The sequence below is a fragment of the Aquila chrysaetos genome, chromosome 16 (genome assembly GCF_900496995.4).
Source record: "Aquila chrysaetos chrysaetos chromosome 16, bAquChr1.4, whole genome shotgun sequence".
NCBI classification, from domain to species: domain Eukaryota; kingdom Metazoa; phylum Chordata; class Aves; order Accipitriformes; family Accipitridae; genus Aquila; species Aquila chrysaetos.
The window spans coordinates 23,983,786-24,006,837 of NC_044019.1; the positions used below are offsets into that span (position 1 = coordinate 23,983,786).

Genomic DNA, 23,052 nt, shown 5'->3' on the forward strand with positions numbered 1-23,052 from the left:
CTACTATTACAAATATTCAACAGAATTTACACTGGCAGAGTTGTTTCATTTATCATCCTCATTTAGCAGATTTCAAAAATGACAAAAAGCAGAATAAGCCAACCAAAATATGAAGGCAGAACTGGAACTTGCAATTTTGTGGTGATACTCAATGAAATATAAATGGTAAAATGAGAGTTCTAAAGAAAATCAGCGTTGGCGGGGGTTGCCTATTTTAACAGGTCCTTACTGAGGAAGTTTTGAAAAGCTTTGGAATAGGTACAAGGTTTTTCCACAGATACTACTATATCAAGCTATACTTAAATCAGAACGTAGGAAGCTAATGCCCAGACATCTTACCACAGCATTGTCATCTGTAGTCAGATAGCAGAGTTATGCGACAAACCAAACAGTTCTGATTTCCTCAGCTTTCTCATTTAAAATATTAATTCAGTGGAAAAAAAAAAACCAAAAACAAAACAATATTTAAACTTATTTCTACAGCACTCATGCACCTGCATAATATAAGGTTTAATACGTCATATTTAACGATTATTTTCAATGAAGCTTTATATTTTATTGAAGTTACAACCGACAAGAGTATAATCCAGAATAAAAAGACATTATGGACCCTTCTAAGGTGTCTGATTGAAAAAGGTGAAGTCCATCTTAAGTTGTGCAGCTGTACCACGCAACAGAAATAAGAGCACATATAGCCAGATAAACCTCCTTAAAAATTGAGCCTTGCTTTTCAGTGCCCTGAAAGAGCATTAGAAATGGCACTATTTGAATACAGTATCATTTTAAGGGAGTGTACTTATTAATAGCTGCATTGCTGTCAGCATTCAGCATCAAGATGAGGATAGCTTTGAAATTTTCTGTACATGTTAGTGCTCTTTGGAATACAAATGAAAGAGCTGAGCCCTAAAAATTCCTTTACCCATGCTGACAGGGAAACCTGGTCTTTCTGATCTGGAGAACAACAGCGAAGAGTCACAATCTCTCATAAGTTTTTGTATGACAGAATTGCATCTTCTAGTAATTTCAGCAGTCTCTTTGGGTTATTAAGCTTACTAGGTCCTCTGGTGCCACTGAAGTATCAAACACCCTTGGAGAATTCTCCACGAGAATCTTAATTACAAGTCCAAGTTTCTGAATACTGAAACCACTGGAGCAATATAAAAAACGTGATCTTTACAAACCCTTGTTTAAACTCAAAAGTTAAATGCAGATTAAATTCACAAATTGTTTTATAAAGAACGCAGGTCATTAAGATCTTAAAATTAAAGTAAAATAACAATAACAAAAAAGCTCTACTCTACAACAGCAGTGGTCCTCTAAGTAGCTCAAAGCGGCTTAACAAGACCAGTTAATGAAGTAACATGTGCCCCTACGAAGGGAGAATGACTGTAGCTTTTTAGAGATTCTAAACCCAACCCTCAATCCATCTAAACCACATTACGACTTCAGATGGCCAATATATAAAATGAAACAAAATATTTGGCACTGATCAGAAGTTCAGATCTAGGAACATACCTTTTGTAGAGATACTTAATTTGTTCAGAAGTCATGCAATTTGGAGATAAATCCCTTGAGAAGCTAAATCAGCACTCTCATCAAAGACATAATGCATATTGAAGTTGCTGAACTCCTTCCTGTCCCATTACGCACCTTCAACAGGAAGCATGAGAAGCATCCCAAGTTAGCCACTGGTTTTTAATCTGCGGTCCATGTTCCTAAAACTCATACACCATGCTAAAAGCAACTCACTTTTAAGGCATAAACATCTTTTCTTTTTCCCAGCCTTGAACTCTTTCATTAAAAAGCTTTGATAGTGGTATTAAAAAGAACAACAATAGTCAAAAAGCACCCAGCAGAGTATGCAGGAAATTGCAGTCTGTGTATCATGACTGAAGTCCTAGATATTTAAAATTTTAAGCATCGTAATTGCCTTGACCTGCACCCTAAACGCAGGGTTTACCTTCTGTCAGGCCAGAAACATTCAAACCCACTCACCATCAAGTATCTGTTAAAAGAAGAACCTCTTGCAAATTAGGTTGCCTTTCCTTCTGAAGGATGTAATTTTTCAATAGGGCTCCCTAATAAAACAAGCAATTGCTTAGCACCAGTCCCATACCCATTACAGAAAACACAAAGTCTACCGTAAGGCTACCTACCGTATACTTTTATGTCCTGCATTTAAAAGACTGACAATTGTGACTGAGATCAAATACCAAATCCTAATGAGCTGTCTTTCCCTGGAATCATTAAACTACAAATCTTCCATGGAGACGATCTTTGTTCTCATCGGCATTATCTTATTCTTATTTCTCCTTGCTGAGTAACTATTTACGTAGCAGTTTTAAGCAAAACTGTATATTAATGTCTGAGGATGGAGATTTTTCTTTTCTAAAGGATGGTTGGAAGAAAACTAGTAAAAAAGAAACATTTCTTCCCTTTTCCTCTGACATAATTCTTCAGAGGCCATAGGTTGCATCACCTTTTGAAAAGGTAAAAAGTATAAAGGTATATATTTAATAATAAAATTTTTATCTTTGAGAATATTCCCGAGGAAAGTAATTTCAGAAAAAGCAGTTTCTGCCACAGCAGAGGTTAAAAATAGCCACAAAATGCTATACAGATGGCTCAACAGATCTAACACGCTACTGTGCAAAGACACAGATTAGTCTACCTCTAGGACACTGCTCTTTTTGATAGGCATACTTTCGAATACAAGTAGAAGAACAAAAATTGTGGGGGTGAAGAAGAATGAGATTCGTTTTTTCAAAACTCTCAGTGTCTTTTGACTCTACTGCAGCTTTTGAAAACTGAGGGTTTCACTCTCCATACACAATCTGAACAAAGAGCAAGACAAAACCATGGCGGCCCATTATAACGGCAGCCTCCTACTGTGAACACCTCCTCACTCTGTCAAGAAGGAAAAAAAGAAAGAAAAAAAAAAAAAATGAAAACAAAAAAACCACCACCCCCCCCAAACTCTAACCAGAGGCAAATCCTTGGGATATAAATGCGTTTTTTCCTCTTTTCTCCTCCCTGTTGAAAATTCCTAGACACCCAAGAGACTGGAGAACTTGGTCCTATTCTTTCAAGCCTTGTGAAGACAGCTTTGTTACCGAAAGCACTACTTGTCTCCTCAGCTAGACAAAGTGCTCAGAGTAGGTAAGGAAACAAAATGCTCTCTAGGCCATTCTATCTCCCATCTTAAAAGTTACCTCTCTTCAGCAAGTGAATTTGAATGCTATGTTACGTGGCAATAAGTACAATAATAAATTACCTGGCTCTGTTTCTAAAAAGGTTAAAATTAATTTCTATTTGTTTTCAGGAACTATTATCCTTAGTGATTTATATCCTGTATAATTGAGAATCCAGAAAAAAAATAATGCCCTTTCAATCCCCCCAAAGAAATGAAGCTTGGTCTCAATGCAAGTGAAGCATACAAGGCACAGCTGTGATGGGCAGTTGGCCATTTCATGAGGATTACCACTGATTCTGTAAAAAAGGGAATTTAGGTTACTGTTTTAGTCAAAATCTCAGCTACAGGAAGTTAGAAATGACAGTAACTGAAATCTTAAAGTAGGAGAGTGATATAAAATATCATATTTGAAAAAACTACACAAAATGACGTGATACTCTCTGCTGCTGCGATCAGTGCCTATGAACTTCAGTGTACCAGATTCTCAGCTTCTTTTAAATACCTCATGATTAGATGATGACTTCTTGTTTATTATTTATATTTGCTTAGCTTCTCTATAGCTTTTTGCCCAAGATTTCATGCTGTCCTCCCCCATCCCTAAAAGCTGTAGGCTGAGAAAAAGAGAAACCGAACTCATTCAGGTGGATTTAGCACACATCACACTGCATATGAGACGTTAGGGAAAGCGATACACATACTAGTCACTGTTGTACAGGCTCCATAAGAGCATTCTCTCTTTTCCAAAGCCTTATGACTGGCAAGATACCTTAATCAGGATTTCTTCAGGAAGAAGAAGAGAACAACAATCTACTTCTCGATAAGTAACTGGCAAAAACTACTAGGTTATTAAGAAGTTCTACGACTACCACAAACATACAGTTTCATAAATCACATGCTGTAGCTTGGTTTCAAGCAACTAAATTTCATCCCTGAACTTGAACATAATGAAGTTAGTTTCTGGGTGGTTTTTTTGTTGTTGGTTTTTTGGGTTTTTTTTTAAAAGATTATTACAAAACAGCTGAATAGCTCCTGAAGGGAGCCAAAGGCCAAAGGGCCTTGACAAGGACTCTGGAACTTGCTAATCATTGCTGTAATGTAAGAAATATTTTCTTATGAAAAACTAAGCATTAACACCGTGGCTCCTAGACACCTGATGCTTTTATAAACGTATCTATGACAGTTGAAAAAAAGATTTTTTTATACTACTCAATTAACTTTGAAACTGACTAAACGAGACATTTTACAATATGAAATAGCACCGCTCATTACTCCACACAAGACAGGCATTACATGCAAAACCTCTACAGCAAGGAGCTAAATTTATTATGGAATTACCAGAATGGAATAAGTGCTTTGAATTATTTATTTCCCACTAACCATTCAAAGAGAAGAACTTGAATGAGGCAAAATCCAATAAGCGAACCCATGATTTATGTACGAAGCATGCCATATTAAATTATAATTCATGGCATACTGTACTCTAAGAAAAAAAAGAGTTTGTTAACAACTAAAACAGTAGGAAGAGTGCAAGGGGATGCTCATAAGGAAAGAAATCTTGGTTTCATCTTCTATCAAAGTAGAATTAGAGAGAAAAAAAAAAATGTAGTAAAAATATCAGTTCCAGGATCAAGAAAAAAAAAATAAAGTTTGCTGTGGGAATTACCTTTTTCCTACCACAAACACAATAAAGGTTTTATAGAGATGGTAATCACAACTGAAAATTTACCTTTGTATTTGACCAGCAAAAGCTTTTGTTTTGCAATTAAAAACCCCAAACAAACAAACAAAGAGATACCAGCATTGAACCGAAGTACACTTGTAAGGCCAGAGCCCCCCCCCCTCACCATTACCGCGATTCTTCTTTCTCGAGATTTATACTTGGATAACGGCATGATATGAAGACTAAAACCAGAAACAGCAGCAGCAAACTCCAGAGGGTGAACGACCTGTCCACATCACGCGTGAGGACGTCACCGAAGTCACCTGTACAACAACTGAAAACAACCGAGCGGTACCGTTTCTCAGGGAGAAAAACTTTCCCGCGCCGAGGGAGCGGCTGGCGGGGACCGGGGACGGGGACCGGGGACGGGGACCGGGGACGGGTCCCCTTGGCCCCGCCGGGGCGCGGGAGGTCGGCTCGCCCCGCCGGGCGTCCTCCCCGTGCGCTGCAGCCTTATTACCTGAAAACCGGCAAAATACCCGAAAGCATCAACGCGCCTCCGGAGCGCAACCCAGGCTGTCAGCCCGCATGCGGACACACACACAGAGGCGTGTGTGCAGGCATGCACATACGATGCACCTGGCACCCCCCGGGGCGTCACTTGCACCGAAACCGCAGCGGGGACGCTGGAGGCGGCGTGTGTGTCCCCTTCCCTCCCCGGGCAGCGGCGCGGGGGCCGCCCCGACGACCGCCGGAGGGCTTTCTACTGACCTTTCTGCTGCCTAAAGGACTGGATGGAGCCCGAATGGTGAACCATCTTGGCGGACGGCAGCCTGCCAGCTGCCAGCCCGCCGGCTGCGGAGCGACGGCGGCGGCGGCGGGGCGGGAACCCAGCGGCGCGGCCTGGCCCGCCCCGGCCCAGCTCGGCCCGCCCCGGCCCGGCCCGCAGCCCCCGGCGCCGTCGTTGCTCTGGCAACGGGCGGAGCGGCGCGGCCCGGCCCGGCCCGCCGCGCCGCGGAGGCCGAGGGAATGGCGCCGGCAGCAGGCTGGCGGGGAGAGGCGGTAACGCGGGGCCCGGCGTGGCGAGGGGCGGGCTCGGAGCCGGCGGCTCCCCTCACCCTCCGGTGAAGGGGAACGGAGCGAGCGCCGGCCGGCCCGGAGAGGGGACCGGCGGGGACAGCGCCCGCGCCCTTTGGGCGGGAAAGTCTGCGGGGGCTCCCCCGCTCCCCCCGCGCCGCTGTGAGGGGAGAGCCGGCCCGAGCCCCGGCATCGCCCGAAAATCCGGCATCGGGCGGGTTTTATTATTGCTGTTGCCTTCCCGTCACCCTTGCCTGTCTCTGACGGACATCAGGTGTGACCGGGGAGCTGAAGGGAAGCCGAGCACAAATTGCACCTCCCTTACGTAGCCATAGGTGCATTTATATCTAGGCGTTATGGGTTCAGTTTGTATTTCAGCCCCTCCAGCCCTGTCGTCGCACCACAAACCCGCGTTGCGTCACCAGCTTTTTTTCTCATATGTTATAAAACTTACAGTCTTAATCTTGCTGGAGATAGCTTTTTACAAAAAGGCACTAAATCGCACATTCATGGCCTGATGTGGCCCATTTCTTTGCTATTTGTCTTATAATTTCCCTTTTCTCCACAGTGTATGTCAAGAGGTTCATTCCAGATGAAAAAAAGATTAAATTTTTTAAGACTAATTTCTTTCCCCGTCTCCCTCCACTCATGTTACTCTCTCCGGATTCTGAGTAAGTTTCACGATAGTATCATTCAGCGTTCTACAGAATGTTTTAATTTTTCTACCACAATAATCTTTTTTTCCGATCCTCCTAAATTCAGTCATTCCAACATTCCAGCCTGTGTCTAGCAGTATCTATCTCCTCTTCTCCATTTAGGGATACACACATTAGTTACTCCACAGAAGTTTATTAAATCACCTGTCATAACCTGTGCAGCTAGTGGCAAAATCTGTATCGTTCCTTCAAAGTCTGTGGCTCCATTTGTGTGCTAGAAGATGCACCAGAGATTTCCTCCAACAGTAAAGCAAAGATAGAACTTTCCTGTAGTTGACTGGGGGTTTGTAGTACACCATCTGCTTAAAAAATTACATGATTGCCACCCCTTACTACAGGCCAGTCTGTACTATAAAGTTGTACTACTTTGTCTATATCAGTTTAGTTAAACAACCACGATGAATACACACTTTTCTTTTTTTTTTAAGTATGAGGATGTTTTTCCACTGTGAAAACCTACTAAACAGTCATATATAAACCAATACATCCATGCAAAGGCTCTTATAGGTAGATAGATAAAATAAACATTGCATCCTAACTAGGGAGGTATTCTCCAGCACTTTTTTCAAGAGTATACCAGACATCGCTCTTATGTAATGCGCAGCTGACACATCCAACTGTTACCATAAGAGGAAAAAATAACCTTACCTCCTCAGGATAGCTGACCAAATTTTGTTTTTGTTTGGAACGTTTGCAGAAGTGTTGTTGTTAGTTAGCTTAGGAAAAGATGCAGAAGCTATGGTGCTGTGAAGACATTATCCTACTCATTTGTCAGTCTCCGGTGGCTTTCTGCACACTGAAGGTAATAGATGAGGCATTCCTCTGCACTCCTGCAATTTCAGGAAAACTGCTGGGAACAGCTCTTTCCTGCTGAGAGACAGCACTATAGATGTTGCATGGCAGAATAAGGCAAGTGGAGACCAGCCAGACTGGCTCTTGTTGATCAACAAATGCTTGAAAACCAGGAGCAAGCCAAAAGAAGAGGTAGAATCAAGTCCTTGTTGTTTACTTTCAAGCTTTAAGGTAGATATTAGAATGAGTAAGTAGGGATTAAAACCAAATCTATACCCAGCAGCTGAGAGTCACCAGGGAAAAAACATAAGTATAATACAAACTATAAACTTAGTAGTTAATAACGATATGTAGTCTGCAAACAGCAAGTATAGTTCGTTCTACTACTAAGATTCTAGGCCAGAACTATTTCTCCGAGAGACCTTGGCTGACACCTTTGACTTGCAGGTGAAGTACAAGAGCAGCATACGTTATACTCCCTTTCTTACCAGAGGAAAACAAAAGAGGACCATTATCTGCTCTCTTACGATAATAATCTACAAAATAGAGAGGGGAAGAAAAGGTGCTGATAAGTCAGATTATAGCCTAAAGAGGTTGCCTCGCACACTCTGGAAAAGAGGCTGTCAGCTGCCTGGTACTCAGGGCCATCCATCTATAACAGTCCTCTGGTTTCTGGTCCACAGTCCTCCATGGAGAGTTACAGAACTCCTGAATTCAAACATTGATCTGACCCTATTAGTGCACAGAATGATGTGGAGAGAAAGCCAGGCTAAGGTAGTGCTCGGAAACCCAGCAGAAGAATTAAATTCTGAGGACAGAAATGAGTTATTTTTCTAGTTGTTTCTTGATAATAAAGCTCTATTTTTAGCAGTAGATAGCACATACACATGAAACCACAGATATGACAGCTGGAGGTAAGGTCTGCAAAGAGAAGGAAAAAATATCTCTACAAAGGTGTTTTAAATTAAATTCTTCACACTGTCAACTGACTAAGCTTGATAATTGTAGAATATGATAATATGAGAATCTGAAAAGATAATTCTTCAGTAAGTAAGGAGAGATTGGTCCAGTTTAACAGTATTTTTAGAGTGCAGACAACAGAACAATTACAAATTGATAGATAAGATATTCATGAAATGCGTACATTCTTAAGCTTCATATGCACAAGCTACATTGGCTCTAAATCTTATTAAAATAAAAATCTACCTTCACACTCACTGTCTAATGAATCCTCTATCTTATGAAAATCATGAGTTATATTAAGCTAAGTTTCACATTATCTCTCTGTAACATTTTTTAAACCTTTTCTAAATATATCAAAACTCTGGACTTAGTGAAGAGATCAGCATCAAACAGAACTAGACTTAACCCTTGTATCTCTACAAGTCAACAGAACCAAAATCATGACTCAAAAGCTTAAAGTTGATGTACCTGCTTACTGAGATTTTGCTCAGGTTTGAGGTATTCAGTTTTGACATTAAGTCTGTTTGATAGATAGACATACCTTTTTCATGAGATAGAGTCTTTGTCAGGAGAGATTAGAAAATAAGATGTGCTATTTCGGTCTCACTTCAGCCTAATATGTGTAGCTCTATGCACATCTGTATTACTTGGGATCTGTAAAAGTTTTGCCTTTTAAGAACAGGAGGACTGAGTCTCCAGATTTACATTCTATCAGGAAGCTGTTTTGCTACTAAAATAGGCTATGAGAGAGATACGTTTTAAACTAAATCTTGTACTTCCATAGTGCTTTTCAGAAAATCACATGAAATAGAACCTTAAATTAAAACCTAATTACCCTGTGATAAGTGGCATATGCCAATTATTTCCTTAAAAATTATAGCCATCTCAAAAGTTAATTATAGCCAGCTGTTAACTATTGCCCAGAAAGAAGACTAAACTTACTCCAGAAGAAACTCATGAGGTTCAGTGAGTGCAAAATTCCGCACCTGAAAAAAACCCATACATCAATTCAGGCTGAGCAGCAGCTCTGAGGGGAAGGACCTGAAGGTTATGGGAAACACCAGCTTGAATACCAGCCAACTGTGCACTTGCATCACAAATAAGGCAAACCTTAGGAGAAATGTAGCCAGCAGATCAAAGGGTTATTAATCCCCTTTACTTGGCATGACTGTAGCTGCACCTGCAATTTTGTGTCTAGCTTTCCTGCTTCCCATCCTGTCAATTCAGGAAGGGGGTTGGAAAACTGGAGATGGTCCATAAAAGGGCTACCCAAGATGGTCAGGGGTCTACAATGTATAAACTGTGAGAAGATGAAGAAGTTGGGTTTATTTAATCGGGAAAATAAACTAAGGGGTTCCAGCAGCCTACAACTACTTGAAAGTCACTTACAAAGCTGACAGTACCAAACTCTTTTTAGTGCTAAATGACCTGATTAATGACAACAGCCATACATGATGGTATGCAAGGTTCAGATTGAACACTAAGAGTAGGTTTTTACAGCATTGGTAATGCACTGTCAGGACAGGTTACCCACAATGTAGTGAAATATCTATCCTTGAAGATTTTCAAAATTTGCCTTGACCAAGCTATGTCTGACCCAGTTTGGTGATGGCAATGGTAAAGCTTCAGAACAGGAGGTTGGATTAGCTGACCATCAATGGTTATAATAGAGGATGAAAGGATAAAGCAAATGAAAGGGAGTTGGAACCAGACTAATTCAAACTAGGAGGTAGAGATGCAATATTTTGAACTGTTATTAAAACAAGCTATAAAGTTACATTATTTTTTCGTATCTGTAACGAAGGATTTCGTTGAATATATGCTTACGCAGCTCATCAAAGCACAAAATAGCAAGATGACACTAAATGACCATTAATATAAATTCAGAATGAGAGATCCTTTCTCAAACATACCAATTTCTAAAATTCTTGCGAAGTACAATTTCTAAACAATTTGCAAGAAGATTTTTGAGATCAGGGTGATACCTTAGTTTAAAATGTTGTCTGAGTGAGGACACTAAACGTTTACAGCAGCACCCCAAATTATTGATTTTCTATCAATTTTTATGTAATGCATTTAAGTAGCATGAAAAATTAATGTTTACAGCATTGTTGAGTCCATCTCTTTCAAGGAGAGCAGTTCTGTACTATTTAAAGCTCTGCAATGCAAAAAATTTTCTTGTTCAATATTTGCAGTAAAATTCTTTGCAAATGTTCTGATCTTACTGAAAACAATGGGAATTTTGCCCCAGACATCAGCATGAGGAGGCGGCCCTTCATTAGCTCTAATAAAGCTGTCAGTCACTACGGAGAAGGTCTAGAAAGCAGATCACGGAGCACGCTAAAGTGTGTAGTAGGTGAATTAAAAAATTGAACATTTCTATAAAGATTTTACTTTGTGTTGCTAAGACACTAACCCTTGAAATGTCACTGATTTCCATATTTTAATATTTCATTTCTATGGTAATTTAAAAGACCATTTCTCTCTGGCTAGATAGAATTATCTTATATTGATGGAATTGGCTGTGTTTTCTGATTGATATAAAGTGTTTGGGCCTTGATTCCATAGCTCATTGTAATCGCATGCTTATTTTTAAGCTTGTGTTTTATAGATTCATGTTTACATCCTAATCATTTCCCTGCACAGAGTTACTTTTCCAGTTTTGGCCTTAACTTATCCTGCTCGCACAAGAAACAGAAAGAAACTTACAGTTCATATGTTTAGGAAAATTTAATTCCCCTCAGCAAAGCAGCTCAACTTTGTTCTAAAATACTTAGGTCAAAATGCCAAACTAGAAGCCTAAGGAGTTCAGCATTGTTGTGCCTGGTATACACTGAAATCCCTGAAACAGACCTATACAGAAGTGAAAAGGTGGTGGTGAAACGTCGGTGTGCTAAAAAATCCTTCTGTAATAATGCAAACAGATTATAAAGAAAGCACTAATGTCAAGAAACAGGTGAAGATGAAAAAACAGAACTATAACAGCAGCATCTAATATACACGCCTATCCCAATTTTCCAGGTAGGCATCCTTCTACATAGTCATATTTTTCTTTTCTATTACATATCTCAGTTTTCTTATATCACATTTTATCTGAAGAAAACAGCAAGAAACATTATTGTTACCCAACTCTTCAGTAGCAACTACCAAACTGCTGCAATATAATTCTATTACTGATTAGCACTCTAATTTGTCAAGTAAAGAAGAAAATAATCGGATAGACTAAAAAAAAATCACTTTCAGTGATGAAATTATCTATCTTCTAATTTATATTTCCACTGTAAAGACCTATTCTGCAAATCTGTGCATCTTTTCTTTAGTACCGTGTTCTCAGCACAGGAGCCTCAAGAGTGACAGTAGTAAAAACTTTTAGAAACAAGATGTTAACATAGTCCTTAGCTGTATAGTCTAAATTTACAGTAAAAAAAAAAAGTTATAATTTAGGTATTTGTTCCTAGATTTACTATTGTTTCCTGGGTCATCAGCTCCTTGGTTTAGAGATTAACCCTCTGTTACCGCTCAGTGCATTTCTGACGACCAAATCTTTCATCACCTCCAAGCTAGTTCTGTTTAGAGCCTCTTAGTTCTTACTATTGGGATTTCTTTGGCCACATACCTGGTCTTTTTCCCAACTACATTTTTTTTACCCCCTCTCTCCCACGGAAAAAAAAAAAAAAAAAAAAGACAAAAAAGGCACCTTACAAATGATTAAAAGGAGCAGCAAGAAAAGGTGAAACGGGAGGAATAAGCACTGCTTATGAACATGGCCAGCCACGTACTACGTAAAACTTCTACCTGCGTGTCATTTGGCTATTTCCATGCACATCAAAATGGAAACGGTATGGCAACAGTATTTGAGCTTGACATGATACCTGCACATGAGGGAGAAGTGAAATTAATTGATACAGTTCATTCAGGAAAGACAGTCTTTCCTGCTATACATTTCTTTACAGCACTCAGAACAGCAAAGTCCAAGTCCACAGCTGAAGGTCCTAGGATTACAGTAATACAAACAAAATAGTTCAACAAAAACCTTAGGATATCCTCTTGGCAGTAGCTAGCACAGTGATGTAATGTCACTGCATAGCAATATCAGACTTGCCAGCTTATGTAAAACACTGAAGTTCAGATATGGTAATTTTAAATTTATCTCACAGCATGCCTGCATTCCTTGTCGGCCAACCTGCCATCTTCCAAAGCAAAGGAACTACTGAGAATTTCTTCAAAGACGACTATTTCTTCGTTGCAGCAGCATCAGTGAAATTATAACAGGGTGTTTCAATTAGCATCTTCACAGAAATTTCTCTCGTCAGCATCATGCTTACATGCAGCTTTGGCCTCGTTTCCCGTTGCATGACTAGACTCCTTCATGGCTGCAAAACCCCATGCCGGGTACTATGTCCTCATTCCAGCTCTCCACTAGAAGTATGGCATGTATTTTCTCTGACAGCGGCATCTGAGAGCGGGTTGATGCTAAACATGTGAGCTGCAAGCCCACACGCATATTTACCATGCATCAATCACCTCCCCATCGTTTTGAAAGAAACATACTGAGGTGGGTTATCCCATCCCACAGAATTCTGCATTCCACCACCACAGAACTTGCCTGCTTGGCTATACCAGGTGAACTCCCACAAGACTCATGTCTCCTAGCATTAATGCTGTAGACAATGTTTTGCAGAGAAATTAGCATGGTGCCATCTGGCCTAGCGAGCCTATATTCTGACCTGGGAAGAGCTATGCTATTTCACAAAAAGAAGATAAGCAATAGTAATATTGCAGATGCTCTTTTATAAAATTGATCTCTCTCAGTGTGCTTAACATCACATCCAAATGCAATAATGTGGGCTTAAAAAAAAAAGCAGCTTTTTTCCTTTTTTTCTTTCTATTATAGGACAAAAGTACAGTGCTTTGTTCCATAACTGAGTATTTTATGCAGATTTTCAAAATACCTAAGTCTGATGGAAAAGTGGGGGAAGAATTTCAAGCTTTGTGATTAATTTGGTCATGATTTATCAACGTCTCTGGAAATTTCAAATAATAAAAAAAGCTTATATATTTCTGTTTTAAAGAGTCATGAAGAACAAATGTTTCAGAATTTGAATACTGCCTTGTTGGATTTGCAACCCAGAAAGTCAAAGTAATACAGGAGTGCATGATGGCTGAGGAAAAAATAGATATCAGGAAGTGGATGATGGGAGAGGATCACTTTCCTTCTCTACAAACACCAGACTAATTTAATGGCGCTGTCATAGGCTCCATATGAGCTAAAAGGACTCCAGTCAAATCAGCTGTCAATATTCTCAAGGATTTATTTTAAAAGATCTCTAGATTACGCTTTGTTCCTATGCACACACAGATAGTCTATTAGTGTGTAAAAACATGGCTTACCCTCAGAAGATATATTTATTTCTATGACTCTTACATAAGCCAAATGAACTCACTGCAGACAGGATATTTGTACATTACTTGTATCCTGGAAAAATAGTAATTACATGCCAAATGCTGTAAAAAAAAAAAAAATATCTTGGAACACGTAGCATATACTGTTAAAGAATAATAAACAAGAGTATGAATGCTGGGACTTGTGGACTATTCACCAGACACACCTGCAAAACCAGAATGTAAATCAGGGTTAACGAAAAAACAGATTTCTTTTTAATTTTGCTCCTCCTCCTCCTTTTCCAACTTAAATTCTTCTTTTCAGTTTCAGGCAGTGTTGTATTCCTTTAGTTTTCTTATCCTGAATCTTTTGCATTTAAAAGATGTCATACATTGAAAAAATGAGTTGTGCGTGGCCCCAGAAAGAATACAAAAATGCAGTTGGCTTCATATACCTTTAGGTATAATTTTCTAAGCTATTACAGTGAAATAAAGGTTTTCTTCTCTGAAGAGGATATTTCTAGCTTAGCTTTCTCTTTTTTTCCTCTTCTTTTCAATTGAGATTGGAGAAGTTGTGAAAGCGTGCAAATATCAGTGCAAAGGATAAAATATTTTTTTTTATTCCTGAGAGAAGAATGGCATTTTTCTTTTAGCTTTTACAGCAGATGGAAGGGCATAAAGCATTTTTAACATGATGTTCTTTAGACAAAGCAAATAGTAAGCAAAGAATTTGTTCTGCCTCCCTTCCTCTCATTTTTTCCCTATAAGGCATCTATGCAAGAAATATGACATACTTTCATTTAGAACATGAAGGAATACGTACAGGTACTCTCTGTATATCTCTCTCTATGTATAGTCTATAGACTATATAGGACATAAAGTAGGGAAGGGATTCCCACACAGGTTCCTGGGTTCGGTAAGCAGACCAGCTTGCTGCCAGGGCCCACGCTGGGGAAGAGAGACTTTCAAATTGCATCTGACTTCAAGAGAGAAACAGGGATAATGGATGCTTCTCCCCAAACCCACTTTCTACAGTTTGGACTGCTAAACCTATTGAGAAATTTGTTACTATATTGTTTTATAGTTACTAGCTTTTGAGGTGGGATTGCGTTGATGGAGAAGCATAAGAACGTCCGAGATGTTTGCAGTTCAAGATTAGGATAAAAGTTCATAAGGCTTTTATCTTCATTAGGAATGGTTAACTATCTTCATTTCATTTAACACAAATGACAGAATAATATACGTAAATAGAGCTACCGAATAACTGAATCTATAATCTATTTTAATTCAGGCCAAGTTTTCCATCTTGCTTTATCCCACTGGCTACATTCATTTATGCTACCTTGCAGGCCTGAATTAACAGAAAGCTGGAAGCACTGTATATAATATCTTCAATTTAGGTATAACAGGTTATTTACCTTTAAGTTGGTAGGACAATTTAGGACTCTATTTCCAAATCTATTTTTAAAAGGCTTTCATGTGAAATAAATTTAATAGCTATTCAATACCTGATTCTAAACAACCCAAAAACCGGCTGATTATTTTCAAAGTGGAATTGCACACTATGGAATTGCATTTATTTTAACTAATAAGATGGTTGTAAATTAAGGTAATAATAGTGTATGCACAGACACAGCTTTCCAACACTACTTTTTCTGTTTGAATTAGGTAGGATTCTAGCCATTCAAAATCTTTAAAAATAGCAATGTTTTTGTAATGTAAATATTCATGATTGTTATGTTAATATGGAATTTTACTGATTAATTACACAATGCTTCATTGTTCTTAGTAAGTTATCCATGCTAGTTACTCTGAAAATATATTCTTGTAAATTAAAAACTTTTAAAAAATGCTCATCCGTAAGACAATAGCAGTTTTGAACTCTCAATTTATTTGCATGCATTTTATTTATTGAAAAACATATATTTGGTAGTGCATGAAGACACATGGGTAATCAGTTCTATTTCCATGATCATCACAAAAAGAAAATAGAAAAAAAAAAAAAATCAGCGCGTACCTACTTCTTGCGTGTGTATAGTGTTTTGTTTTCACATGCTCTAAAATGCTACATCTCAACAGCCTGTTCAGTGGTGTTCAGCGGTTTGTACTGCTCTTCAAGTGAGTGTTGTTCCTGACTATTACCACCGCAGAAGTAACGTGAACTGACTGACTGTACTGTATCTTATTTCAGCATCATTTAGAACTATACAGATTAAGTAAGCTGTCAAGAGCAGAAAAATATTTGTCAGTCTCAATGCACCCAAGGCAAAATCTGCAAATTGTTTTCGTGTACTCATTTGAACTTCTTGTTTTTATAATACATACAAAAGCTTTGCACTTGAAATCAATAGCTATCGTTTCCCTCTACTAACTGAAAACAAGAGGTATATAGTACTTTTCTATGTTGTTGTCCAAATCCGAGGACTGCAGTTTCTCAAAATGAAAATGCCAGTTCACCTCAGTCTGTCACGTGCTCCTTGTTTCACCATTTATCTCAAAAGCACATAATGTCAGTGCTGCAGAAGAGCTTGATGGCTTTATGATGTGCACTCAGAAGTTTAAGAACAGTGGCAAAACATTTATTTAAAATTATTATTGAAGCATTCTCCTCTCCTTTTTTCCTTTAGAAGTGTAAAGAAATCACATTCCAGTAAGATTGCATAAGTTGCACAGTTGCAAGCGTACAGTGTGTCACTTGAACCAGATCCTTCGGTTCCCCAAAACAGTATAGCAGAATGCTCAAGGAGAGGTCCCCAATACAGCGTGTGTAGAGAAAAAGAGGATAACCTGGCAAATATACCACTTCTCCCAGCCTGCATGCACATAGGAAAAGCCAGTTAGGTAGGTAGGTTTCAGCCATTCTACCATCTATTTTAAGCTTCAGAGAAGCAGCATCGTATTTTTAACTACTTCAGGAAAACGTTTTGCCAGATCACTGGCAAAACCTAAGTTTCTAGCTCAATTAACTGGTGTGACTGAAGCAAGACATGCTAGAACCTCAGATGACAAATGGAGAGGTGCTTATGGAGAGGAAGCACTATCACTACAAATTGAACATTTTAAGAGAAGTAGGGCACGTTATTAGCAGTTTTCGCTTTAAACAAATATTAACCCAAATGAAAAGCCCCATGTTTTTCCATGTTTCTGCTGTTAACAGTTTTACAAGTCAAACAAAGCTCAATTTGACATCAGGTGAGAATTTTACCTGGGAAACTTTACGCCTGCAAAACCCATAGTCAAGAACAGCCTTGAGGAATTCTGAAAACTGTCAGCTAGGCTTGGATAGGATAGGTCAGGCTGCCTCTACAAATTTTTAGCAAGTCGAGCTCTGTGTATCTGTATCTATACGTATACACCTATGTACACAAATACATATGTACAAATATACATATGCATGTTTCTCATTACTTCTTCCAGGAAAAGCATCACAGTAACATAGCAGGTTTTAGCAGACTGTGCTATAGAGTGCAGCGGGGCATTGTGTAGGGAGTCAAGGTTCCTCTGGGAAAGGCAGGTGGAGGTGTGGAAAGGAGAAGGGAGAGAAATAATCCTCAGAGCCCCCTGAAAGTCACAGATTTTTTTCTGACCACTCTTTGCCAGTTCTCCATCTCCAAGCATTCCACTTTTTGAGTCATGTAGTGGTCGTTGAGACAAAAACATACTTTTTGATATATACATATATGTGTGTATATATATATTAAAAAAACGTGTGTATGTGCGTACGAGAGATTTGGCATCACTCCAAGCAATCATTCTGTTTATACTAACTGGTGTTGTAACAGCAATGAACAATGAAGGCCATAAATTATGTGATTAGTAGCTGATTGACAAAAGGCAGCAAAAAAAATGTCAAGAAAATATGCGAGCCTACTACCCCATGTTGATTCTGTACCCTAACGAACAAATTCATTGCCCATTATTTATGGAATAGAGTTTATAATAGCATCCAATGCCATGTTTTCAAATGTAAATGTAGCTTCTGAATAAAAGATGGTTCCCATCGCGTGACTGGATGCATATGACAAAAATGCTTCCAAGTCGCATCAGGATGATGGAGCTATAAGGAGAAGATTGCCAGAGGTGTTCCCTCAGCCACAGCCTGTTTCCACCTTATCCCTAACGGCCCTGAGCAGCAGGATGCGCACACCAGAGTAAGTAATCCCAACCAAGAAGTGGAATAGGTTAATTGCCTATATTTTTTTTCTTATCCCCAACTTTAATGATTCCCAGCAATAACGGCTTATTAAGAAACATAGCCTTTTTTTTTTAATTCATGGTATCACTAGTCAAAGTTATCCATGGCACTTTTTAGTTATATTTGCATTGGAACAGTGACATCCACTGGCCAATGTAAATAGCACCAGGTTATTTTCTGCTGAATAGGACTTGGTTGTCAAACTGATAGGGACTTTAAATACCGAAAAAGATTTATTTAGGATTAAAGTAAATAAACCTGACTGTTCAATGTCCAGTGAAACATGGACTGTATTAGATATTATGGTACTGTAGTACCACACATTTTACATTTAGACCTGGTCTCCTCAGGTAAGGAAATAAAACAAAAAAAATAATAATAATAAACAACCCCTAAATCGAACACAGCAGCAAAACAAAACTAGTCTGAAGAGAAATTTTCATTAAAAAAAATTAGTAACGGTGAGCAGATATTTATTTATTCTGAAGACATCTGCTTTTCTGTCATTCAGTCACCAAGAAATTAATAAAGTAGAATTTCTTGGCATTTTAGAATTGAACTAAACTCTGAATATTGCAAAAAAGAGATTCCCTTTTTATGAAGGCAAATTTATACCAGTGATAACGACAGTATCATAACAGCATAATAATACTAACATGATAAACCACAGCAAGAACAAATCATGTATCTGTAGTAGGGAGAGTGAGGAGCAGAGGAAATACACCCTGTTAAGGATCAGCTGATGCTTTAAGCTTAGGAGGTTGCAAGATAACCACAGTCCGAGAAAGTCAGAAGTAAACTGTGTGAGAAATCAGGTAAAAGTAAAATTTAGAGAAAAGAAAGATTGTAAATCCATTTCCTCTTTGCTGATGGCTCATAGAAGAATTAAATGGAAAAGAAGCAAAAAAGGAAAATGTGCATAAAACCAATATATAAACGTATTCACGTTCTGAGTAAAATGTTGCAAAAACTTAATAAGCCTGAGAGAACTAATCTAGCTTCACAACTAACGTTGTCAAGAATGGTTAAGTGCAGTTAAAGTTTTTCACTGTTCCTTTAAAAACTATGGCTCTGGCATCCTTTTTTTTTTTTTTTCCTTCCCCCCCAAAGAAAAATCACAGCATACTCTCTGCAAACTGTCTATCCTGTTAGGAATGTACACATTTAAAGACAATCTCTATTACTACAAACATTGTGTATCTGGACCTCTTCCTGGACTTAAAAGGGAGGACCACCCTGGTGACATGTGGCAGGAAAAATGGTAATAACATAAATCAGTTAATCTTGGTGTTGTTGAATTGTTCTGCAGGAAAGGAGTAGCAACGGGGAAACTGTTTACACTGTGAAAAGGAGCCTGTGTTCACAGAAAAGAGCAGCAGACGAGAATGGGAGGTAAACAGGGAACGTGGGCTTGGATGGTTGAACTTTTTTCTGACTTTCATGTCTGTCCTGTCAGAACTGGAGAAATAAAATATGCAAAACAATGCTCAGGTACGGTGAGAGGAAAATGCTCGCTGATAACTCCCTGCAACAGCTGTCTAAATATGAGGCACTTGTCATTTTTATGCCACTGCTTTTGTCCGAGATGCAGATTTTGGAAGAGACCTCAGGAGGAGGAAGCATGCTGCAACTTCCCAGAGAGCCTTAGATTTATTTCAGGTAAATCAATTAATGCTTTGTCTGAGTTATTTCCGCCATGGGGTCCTCCCTTTGGTGTAAACCAACTCAAGCATGAGTGATAAAAATAAAAAAATTAGCCCGCTCGGAGAACAGCTGACAGCTACTGCTCTTCTCCCTTTCCAGGGGATAGCTCACGCCGCTTCTGTGCTGGTGCAGCTTTATCCCCCGAGCACCTAAAGCATTTTATGCACACAGATGGATTTATTCTCAAAACCAGGTAAGACACAGGACTTGAAGCAGGCCATGAAGTACACTGACGTAGGTTCCCTTACAAGCCTGAAACGAGAGGACTACACGGATGCCACAGAGGTAGCATGACAATAACATGGATGCAGATTTTCCTATTGCTAGGTGGGCTGGAAGTAGATCATCACTTGCAGAAGGCAGGGGCTGGTAGGAACTATTCCACCCTCCATGAAGGAGCCCTGCTTCTGTTTCCTTATCTGGCCTTATTTAAAAAATACTGAACCATCCACTGTTATTGGTTCTTGTTTTTCAACCACAGCTCTGTATTTTGAAAGAGATACCAGTATGTGAAAATCTCAGCTTTTTTTTTTTTTTTCTGAAACAGAAGCTGCTGAAACCAGAAGTCACAACCAAGATGTGATAAAAATAATCCAGTTACAAATAATTGCAAGGAACAACTTAAAAACCACATACCATTATGATCCATGAGTTTCGTCCTCTAGGGAACAACAGTGCTGTTATCGCTATTTTAAGAAGCAGTAGAATGAGGGACAGACAAGATATTAAGGATATTGTAATTTTCAGAGAAATGAAAATCTTTCTTTTCTATGCCTTCCTTGCCTTAGACCCGTCTGTCTGTGCCCTACCCACACCTGGGCATTCAGTCCTAGGTTTTCCTTCCCTTTCCCCCGGTTATTAATGGAGCTGCATCTACCAGCACCAGCCAGCCACGAGTATCATGATAAATGTTCTCCTACAAAGTGTAAGAAATAATTCAAATCTCTGCTCTCCCCAAGCCCATTTCACACCAATTAAATATTTATCTCACCACAGGAGAAGATAGTTGATGGCATGTGATTTCAGCTGGGTGAAAATTGCTGCTATGATAAATACTTAATAATTTATACAAACCAGTGCCTCCTAGAACAGCTTTGGTAAGAGCAAAAGGAAACATCTGGTAGATAGAAGACACCTGGAATTTGGGAGGTTTACACTCCACTACATGCTCCAAGACATAGCACTCAATGAATCTTTTAAGAACACGGTGTTGTCCCCCTGCTATCACAGACAGCTATGACAGCTTCTACGTTTTTCTTTCCCCGGCCCACGACCTACCCAGCTGCTTTGCTGAAGCAGGAATGCTGGTGCGTACATGCTAAAAGCATTTAAAAAAGTTCCCTGAGTAGCTGTGCTGGGTGTGAGTTACATTCAGCTGAGGGGCTGTGTAAACATGCCGACAGCACCAGGCTCCAGCAATAAAATAAGCGTGGGGTTGCCCACTGGCAGGACTGGGATTGACTGGGGTATGTCTGCTCACAGAAATGGAAACTGGGGCAGGAACTCAGCTGGATTCAGGCCACAGGTGGTGCTGAGAAGATCAGCAAAGCCTGAAAGGAGGTTAACTTCCATTTTCAATTGAGCTGTCTGCAATATCTTTGCAAAAATCTCCCGTGCATCTCTCCAACACCATCTGTCCTGTAAGCATCTACCAAAAGACAGACACATTTAGAGAGCAAAAAAAAGGTAAGCTACCTGAATATCATCTGTAATTACTAGCAAAAGTTGATTACACACTCACTGACATGCAAATGCATGCACAGCCCTGATATCCTGTAAGTCTAAAGAATTGAGGCAGATTCCAAATACACAGGTGGTAATTAACAAAGGGGAAAGAAAAAAGGTAAGATGTGGAAACTATATGACATTAAATATAAAAAAGTGTGAAGAAGAAACTAAATACTTAGGAAAATAGATTTGAAAACAGAATTCATATATATATAAATGAAAGGCAAATAAGAGGTTTTTATAGACTTTATTGCCCTCTATATTCTTCTTAATATTTTGAATAATTGGAAAACATGGTGTAAAGTGACTCTTGAAACAAAGCCATTGGCAAACAGCCTCTTCCTTTGTGAAGAGTGCATCAAGTTTAAACTCTTCCGAAAGATTAGAGCAATAAAAAAAGAAAAAGGAATTTTCATAAATTGTGGTTTCATAAACTCGAACCTAACTTATAAGGAGAACACTAGGGAAAAATTGGAGTAGGGGCAACTATTTATACTGAGGTTATATGTAACTACTTGAGCATCTACGATGCCAGTATCTAAAGAAAAAAAAAAAAGTCAGACCTAAACTGAAAAGGGATTATATACAATTTAATTAGTGAAAGTCACTGGTAGCAGAGAATGGGAATCATGTTCTTAGGCCTGATCTCCTTTAGAGCTGAACTGGGATTGTAGAGTAACAAAGATTTGTCTTCCTTTTATTTAATTGCAGAAATTAAAGAACAGTAATGAAAGTGGGAAAAAGAAAAAGGATATTAGTGGTCTAAAACCTAACTGTGTAAATACATAGGGTACTGGAGAATACCCCTCTTTTCCCTTACAAGTCTTCTGTGATGCTAAGTCAGTCATTTAAATCAACCTTCTATGCAGTTCCTAACAGTAATATAAGATCTAACTCTATTTTCCATTTTCTAAAATTAAATATTTCATTTTTATTACAGCATTAATACTTTCCAATACAGTAGCTTTCCTACACTCCAGGTTCCCTCATCCAGAAATAACAGACGATTCTTTTAAAAGGTAGCAATTCCAGAGATTTCTTTTCCTGATATGTTCTGGTATGCAACTGTACCATCTCTAAATCCTTAAAATGTCATGAAATATAAAGAACCAGTTCCTAAAAATGATAAAAAGATAGAACATTTAAATTGTCCCTTTTGGTTCCTGCCTGTCCTATTTTTTACACATTCTAAAATGGGTATTTCTTCAGCTGCTCCCAAACACTGGCTCTTTCAGACTGCCATTAGTTGGATGAAGACAGTGTTGGGAAATACAAAACCAGCTCAGTGTCTACCAGGAACTCCCCAAAATTAAGCACCTCAGAAGTATTTACTTTTTGAGAGAATTCTAAAAGTGTATCAAATTACAAAATATTCTCCACAGATTTTTTTTTTTTTCCCCTTGTTCCCCTACTCTTGAGTACACGAAACTGTTCAAAAAGGAGAAACAAAATCCCCAGTCCTGTAATCATGGGGTACAGATTGACTCACTGCATGGATCGATCCCATAAAAAAGTCAGCTCAAAGGAGAAAGGAAAAGCAGATGGCTATCTGTAATAAATACAGACACTTGGAGAGCATTTAAGATTTTTTCTAACCTTTTCCACATAAAGATTTCACTTATACAAAATTACATGAAAAGGG

The 23,052-nt window shown here is 38.9% G+C and overlaps 1 protein-coding gene across 3 annotated transcripts in view; it reads right to left on the reverse strand.

Moving 5' to 3' along the window:
* Window positions 1-23,052, reverse strand: part of ANO3 (anoctamin 3) — a 216,910-nt gene that overhangs the window by 142,621 nt on the left and 51,237 nt on the right. The window contains exon 1 of one of the 3 annotated variants that reach the window (XM_030039478.2): window positions 5,625-5,766. The exons of the other annotated variants lie outside the window; for them this stretch is intronic. Coding sequence (XP_029895338.1) covers window positions 5,625-5,670 — 46 coding nt within the window. The 5' untranslated portion in view covers window positions 5,671-5,766. Of the gene's footprint in view, window positions 1-5,624; window positions 5,767-23,052 lie in introns of those variants that run through there. 3 annotated transcript variants of the gene reach the window in all.